The 6,748-nt window shown below is 61.7% G+C and overlaps 1 protein-coding gene across 1 annotated transcript; it reads right to left on the bottom strand.

Annotated features, from left to right (window-relative positions):
* Positions 1–915: 915 nt before the first annotated feature.
* On the bottom strand, positions 916–6,395 carry LOC132327928 (uncharacterized). Its single transcript, XM_059847626.1, has 20 exons — positions 6,323–6,395; positions 5,888–6,034; positions 5,682–5,803; positions 5,477–5,585; positions 5,277–5,393; positions 5,071–5,138; positions 4,881–4,994; positions 4,560–4,745; positions 4,378–4,480; positions 4,154–4,295; positions 3,891–4,074; positions 3,704–3,803; positions 3,506–3,624; positions 3,329–3,366; positions 3,021–3,133; positions 2,788–2,936; positions 2,519–2,613; positions 2,209–2,287; positions 1,836–1,944; positions 916–1,475 (listed from the first exon to the last, which is right to left on the bottom strand). Exons 1-20 carry the CDS (start codon positions 6,378–6,380, stop codon positions 1,402–1,404), a joined length of 2,226 nt encoding a protein of 741 aa, XP_059703609.1. The 5' UTR covers positions 6,381–6,395; the 3' UTR covers positions 916–1,401.
* Positions 6,396–6,748: the final 353 nt, after the last annotated feature.

Here is a 6,748-nt window from a genome sequence, read left to right as displayed (position 1 = left end):
TAAGGGAGAGGATCCAGCATCTGCAGCCACTGATGGAGAGGGGCAGGAGCATCCACAGTGCTGCCTGGGATGGGGACAGGATGCAAGGGACGGGGAAAGCCAGCTCAGAACAGAATTCCTGACCATCCCTCACCCCAGGAGAGATGGTTTGTTTAATGTCGGTAAGATGGTGGCGCTGAGCAGGTTCTCCTACAACTCCTGCTCTCCCCTCCCATCCCTTTTCCATGTCCTGCCATCAGAAACTCCAGCTACTCACCTGGCAATGCTCCCAAATGTCCCAGACTAAGGACAGCAGGACTGGCCCTGCTGATGCCTCCCTAGGAAAACAAAAAGGCTTAATAAAGCAGCTTCATTAATCACTAACGAGCTGCTGCCCTCCCTGCAAAGGGCAGTCCCAGGCTGCTCCTGCCTCGCTCAGGGCTGTCCATCCTGTCAGAGTCCAGCACTGCTGTGACAGCACGCCCTGGCTTTTCTGCTGAAGGAACAGGAGAGGCAAGAGGCACCAGAGCCTCCTTGCCTGTGTTAATGGATCTGCCAGTGTTTTGTTTTGGGATTGTTTTTCTTTTAAAGATAATAAATGTATCCAAGCCCCAACTTTGTCCTCTCACCTCATCCACCAGCATTTCCCTGCATGGAGGGGGATGTCCCCACTCTGTCACACCCTATGGGCAACAGCAGGAGCATCCCTGAACCTTCTCAGGAGTGTGGGACAGCCCTCAAAGCCAGGAGGGCCAAAGACAGTCAGAGAAGACCAGGCTGGAAATGAGCTGGAGCTTTGGGAGGGTCATGGAGAAAACTGGAGCCCACAGCCACCCCTGCTGTCTCTGTCCCTGGGAGGAGGTGACAGAGGACGGGGAACGGTGGCCACAGAGGGGCCCAGGCTGGTGCCTGAAGCTCATTTAAGGAGAAACAAACTTGTTTCTGATTTGTACAAAACTGCTTTAATGACAAAACAGCTGAAAATACCTTTGGGTGCATTTCTGGTGCCATCAAACATCCCGTGTGCGATTCCCAGGCCCCTGGCAGGCCTGGGAGGATGAGGGACTTCTCAGGCACCTCCTCCCAGTGCAGCACATCCCCAGGGAGGGGGCTGTCCTCGAGACACACAGAAATCCCTTCCAGACCCTCCTCTAAGGACAGTTTTGCCTCCAGCCACTCGAGTGTGGGCTGGAGATGCCTGTGTGATGTGCTCTGGCTTTGAGGCTCCTCATTCTGGGAGCCATCCCATTGCCACCACCCTTCCCATCCCTGAAGGCCCACAGGGGAGCCCAGCAGCAGCAGGAGCTTCGGGAAACGGCGCTTCCAGCCCGGAGCCAGCCCGGCCAAGTCCCTGAGACTCTGGAAAAGGTCACAATGGGTGCTGATCCCAACGAGGGGGTTGGAGACAGGAGAATCCAAACCTCAGCAGCCACTGGGCGACGGGGCGAAGAAATACACGGCCAGCAGGATGAAGTAAACCATCACCAGCACCGTGCCTGGGGCAGACAGAGAGGGGGGAGGGAGTTACTCCCTGGAACAAGGAGGGACATGGGTTTAGACCTGGTGTGGTCTGGATTAGCCCCCTGTAGAGGACTTCCATGGTTCTCTACAAAATGTCCATTAAAAGGGAGTTTGAAACCTTTTAAAGGGGGAATGGGAGTGATCTCCCTTGGAGCTGCTGCTGGGGAACAGCTCCAAGATGGTCAACCAAGAGCCCAGGATCGCTCAGGTCACCACATGCCAAGGGCCCCAAAAAGCAGACTGACCCCAGGGTTGGGCCCAGGAGCCCCCCATCCCACATGCCAGGGAATGCAGGGGTGCTCCAAGCCCCACGGCAGCCCTGGGGGAGTGCTCACCTTGGAAATAGTCACATTTGCCATCCATGAAGATGTAGTTCATGAGCACGATGCTGAACATGCTGGCGTAGACGTGGAGGTCGCTGAAGACCAGCGTGAAGTTGGTTGGCTGCGAGGAAGAGGATTTGGGGTTTATGGCCAACCAGGACAACCCCGCACTGACTCTGGCTGGGGACTCGTGTGTCACCCCTTAAACCCCCTCTGCCACACGTCCCCAGGGTGGGGACAGCACCAGGAGACATCTGACCCCACTTGCCCTGAACTGAGCAGAGGGGACACTGGCAAGGGCAGCTGTGTCCTTCCCATGTCCCACAGACACCGTGTCCCCACCCTGCTGCAGGAGGTCCCCCAGGGCTGGCCTGGGGCTACTCACGTAGAAGATGGTGAAGAGCACCAGGATGGGGATCTGGAGCATGCAGACCTGCACCGCAATGCAGTTCCCGATCTCGATGCTGGGGAGGAAGGACAGCTTAGGGGCTGTGTCTGGGTGAGGAAATCCCCAACCACAGAGCCCATCCCAGTTCTGACACCGTTTTTTGGGTCACTAATCCCCTTGAGGACAAACTGACACAGACTCTGGCCCACCAGTGGCTGGGCAGCCCATCATGGGCACCAAGGCACGGCAATGGGATTGGGACAGAGCACAGGAACCACCCCAAACCTCAGCCTTGGAGCCATCTCACCTCAAGCTCAGATTGTTCTGCAGGGCAAACTGGATGCCATTGACAATCTCTGGCAGCTCGGGCACCATTGCCAGCACGGTGACACCGATGAAGTACTGCAGGGAAGAGGTGACATCAGCCTGGGCCCGACCACATCCAGGCCCTGGCCAAGCGTGCAGACATCTCAGCATCTTTCTCCCACTGCTTTTGGGGTCCCAACTGCAGCTAGGGCAGGTCCCCATCCCTGGAGGGCACATCTTGGTCCTTGGGGACAGCCAGAGGCAGCTCACCTGTGAGATGGTGGAGTTGGTGAGGATGGGGCTGATGTGCTCCGTGGCCAGGTCAGCACAGGCCGACATGCAGAGGGTGGAGAGCAGGAGGATGACCAGGGCCCGCCAGCGGGACCAGTGGACCACGGCACTGTGGTGGTGGCCAGGCACTGGGGAGAGAGCAGAGACGTGTGGGACACTCCAGAGCAGTGACAAGAGCCAGCCCTGCAGCCAGGACATTTGGGGACACTCACTGTGACAGTCGCTGATGTGGATGTCGTAGATGTGTGTGTGGGTTTTGAGGGTGAAGAAGAGCCCGATGAGGTAGGCAGCAGGGAGCAGGATGGACACCGTGTACACCAGGGGTCTGTGGGACACAGGTGACACTGTCAGTGCCACCAGGGTCTGGCACGGAGACCCCAGGAGACTTCCCCTGGGGATGAGGAAATGGGGCACTGCATCATTGGGGTGGAGAGGGGCCCTGGATGTAGGAACACGACCAAAGCAAGGAGATGCCACCCCAGTGTGGGGACAGCTCTGTCCCCACTGCATGGACACTCACTGGACGTGGCTGTAGTAGAGGGTGCCGTTGTTGTCCATCTGCAGAGAGAGCACCTGTCAACAGACATACGGGGGACACGGGACAGCCCCACTGCCACCACCCAGCTCGAGAGCCAGGGGGGCTCAGAGCATCCCTGACCCCAAATTCCCCCTCTTGGGGGTCCAGGTCCCCACTCACCAGGTCAAAGTGACAGTTGTGGCAGAGGTAGTGGCCCAGCGGGTTCTGGGTGACGTTGTGGCACTCGCCACAGACCAGCTTCCCGTACACCTTGGAGAAGAGCGTTGGGGCAAAGACACCTGCAGGGACAGGACATGGAGCAGGCACCCACCCTGGTGGGACCCCCCAGACCTGGGGACACCCCCGTCCCCAACTCACCTCCCACGGAGAGGAAGAGCAGGGCCGAGCTGACGCCCGCAGAGCGGCTGTTGAACCGCTGCTCCTGGTGCCGGATGCCCCCGATCACCATGCACAGACCCTTGGGCACAGAAAAAACCCCCCCAAAAAATCCCCATCAGTGCTTTGCTCACAGCACCCTCCCAGCTCTCAGTGCCACCCGTCTCACCGGCACAAAGAGGACACAGCCCACCAGTGTCCCCGTCAGCGCCGACTTGACCACCTCGGCGTAGCAGCGGTTGCCCTCTCGCGAGCCCTTGATGAGGGCGGTGATGTAGAAGGTGAGCTCGGTGATGGAGCCGAACGTGGCGTTCACCACCGCCCCCACCGCAAAATTGCTCTGGGCTGAGATGCTGGAGAGGAGCAAAAGGGTGTCACAGCAGGGCTGGAGCGTCCCCACTTGGCCACCGAGTGTCCCCCGTCACCGCTCACCTGGCGATGGCCATGCCGATGTAGTAGGAGAGGGGCATGATGGAGAGCAGGGCCAAGGTGAACTTGACGGCGGAGCCGGTCAGGTGGTTGGGGCTGTCCACGTAGCCCAGCACCAGCGTCACCAGCACCAGGGGCAGCAGGTCTGGGGCACCAGTCAAGGACACAGCAGAGGGGGTGGGTTTGGGCTCGCTCCCCCCGTCCCACTCCAGCTCCCAGAAGGATACTGACAGCAAAGACGTTGATGCCGTCCACCGCGTATTTGTAGTAGTAGGGGTTGGCGGCGCGGTAGCAGCAGAGAATCACCTCTCCCTCCAGAGGCACCTCTGTCTGCTGGGGACAAGAGGGTCACCCCCAGCCCAAAATGGCCCCCCAAGGAGGGTGTGGGACCCTGCCCAGAGTCACTCACCATCCTCAGGTGTTGGATGAGCACCCGCTCCGGGGGCAGCAGCAGGACACGGGAGGTGGCGCGGGCGCTCAGCTTGGCCACAGGGATGAGGACGATGAGGAGCCAGGCGGTGACACACACGAGCCCGTGGGCCAGTGCCAGCAGCGGGTAGCCCAGGCACAGCCACACCGCGGTGCTGGCGTGCTGCTGTTAACAGGAGGGCACCTTCAGGGACTGACCCCCAAACCACTGAGCCCAGGGGAGGGAAGGGGCCCGTGGGCACCTTGCCCACCCCGCTGGGGGCTCCAGGGGTGATGGCACCAGGGCCAGCATGGGGCTCACCCAGTATCCGGTGCCCACCCAGCACCGTGGGCGCCAGCGGAGCGGTGTGGGACCCCCGAGCAGGGCTGAGCTCTCCCCCACGCCGGCCTCGCACGCCTGATGGGATTTGGGCACCTGGGGAGAGGGGGGACATCAGGGTGTGCATAGGGCATCCTCAAGACCCCCCCAGGGCTTCCCAAGGCACCCTTACCTCCACTTTCTGGATCACTTTGCCAAAGGGCCAGAGGAAATACCCAGCCAGGTCCCAGCAGAGCCTCCCTGCGGGGACATGACCATCAGTGTCCCTTCCACCTATAGGGACATTCCGTGGAGAAGGGATTCAGGAGACCCCACCACCCTTTGGTGCAGTTCTGAGCTCATCCAGCCCTCACAGGGGGTCCCAAATTTGGAACTCACCATAAGGAGCCCCCATGACAGTGACGAACATCACGGCAGCCACGAGGACATAGAGGAGCGAGAGCCACCAGCCAAAGAGCAGCAGGTAAAGGACGTTCCCACACGTCAGCGTGGACCCTGCGGGAGGGAAGGCACCAGGTGGGACCATTGTCACCTGCAGCTGCCCAAATCCCCACTGGGTTGTCCCCAAGGCCACCCACCTCCAGAGCCTCGGATGACGTTGAGGTCAGAGTAGAGCTCCTTGACAATCTCCGACCGGTCCTCCCAGGGCCGCTCCGTCACGTGGCTCTTCCACTTCTTGAAGCCAAACTGCAGAGAGAGGAGTTGGTTTTGGGACGAGTGAAGAGGAAGAAAATTAAAACCCATTACAGCCCTCCAGGAGCACCCATGGGTGCCCCCACCCACCTTGTAGTTGTTGGAGAGCTTGTTGGCCTCCACAGCATTCTCGGCGGTCAGGGTGGTTTTCACCACGCAGCTCTCACACACCTCCTCCGAGTGCTGCTGGCAGCAGGACGGGGTGGACGTGGCTGTGGGTGACACCCAGGGGGTGTCACAGCAGGTGTGAGAACCACTCAGGGCCCCATGCCCAGCCCATCCCGCAGCCAGCCTACCTGGGGGGACACGGGGACGGTGCAGGTGGCAGCCCAGCTCCCCCAGGTCCCCCTGCACGTTGTTGATGGCAGCGCAGTGCCGGTCGCAGAGGGAGCCCCGGCGGGGGCCGTCGCTGTCACCGCGGGAATCCAGAACCTTGGGAGCATCTGCGGGAGCTGCTGGAGTCACACTGGGGCCACATCCCCACACCCTGCCCGGGCTCGGCACGGCGGGACAGCCGAGTGCTGCTGTGCTGGGCTGTCACCTTGGTCCCCAAGAGACCCGCAGGGGGGACACAGAGCTCCCAGAGCGGTACCCAGGGATGCTCAGGAGGGGGGACTCCTCCATGGCGGGGAATTCCCGCTCGGTGCCCGGTGCGGGGGTCGGGAGGGGTGGGACCCGGTGAGGACCAGGGATGGGGGACCCCCGGTGGTGCCCACCCCGCCTCAGCTCACCGGGCGTGTCCTGCGCGCAGCAGCGGCGGCGCCGGCCGGGCTCGACGTCCGTGGCCATGGCGAGAGCCGCAGATGCAGCGCGGGTGGTCCCGGTCCAGCCCGGCCCGCCGGAATTTATTGGGCGGGGCCGGACATGCGCGCCCCCGGGAGCCGCCCCCGCCGCGGGGGGATGCACCTGGTAACGGGGCGGGGTGGGGGAGCGCGGGGATCGGGGTGTGCGGGTGGGAGGATGCAGAGATTGGGGTGTGCGGTTGGGAGGATGCAGAGATTGGGGTGTGCGGGGACCGCTGTGCGGGGTGGAAAGGGGTGCGCAGGGATGGGGGTGCGCGGGGACCCCGGTGCGTGCAATAACGGGGGGCAGAGAGAGCGGAGTGTGTGGTGTAACGGGGTGCACAGGTGAGAGAGTGCAGATATTGGGGTGCTGGG

The sequence above is a fragment of the Haemorhous mexicanus genome, chromosome 5 (genome assembly GCF_027477595.1).
Source record: "Haemorhous mexicanus isolate bHaeMex1 chromosome 5, bHaeMex1.pri, whole genome shotgun sequence".
NCBI lineage: Eukaryota > Metazoa > Chordata > Aves > Passeriformes > Fringillidae > Haemorhous > Haemorhous mexicanus.
Note: the sequence above shows the minus strand (reverse complement) of the source record. Positions and strands in the feature narration are given on the sequence as shown.

Coding starts and splice junctions, on each gene's coding strand:
- LOC132327928 (XM_059847626.1), bottom strand. CDS start 6,380: ATGGCCACGGACGTCGAGCCCGGCCGGCGCCGCCGCTGCTGCGCGCAG. Junction 5,139..5,276: donor TGTCATGGGGGCTCCTTATG/GTGAGTTCCAAA, acceptor ATGTCCCCGCAG/GGAGGCTCTGCTGGGACCTG. Junction 2,937..3,020: donor CCACATCAGCGACTGTCACA/GTGAGTGTCCCC, acceptor CTCTCTCCCCAG/TGCCTGGCCACCACCACAGT.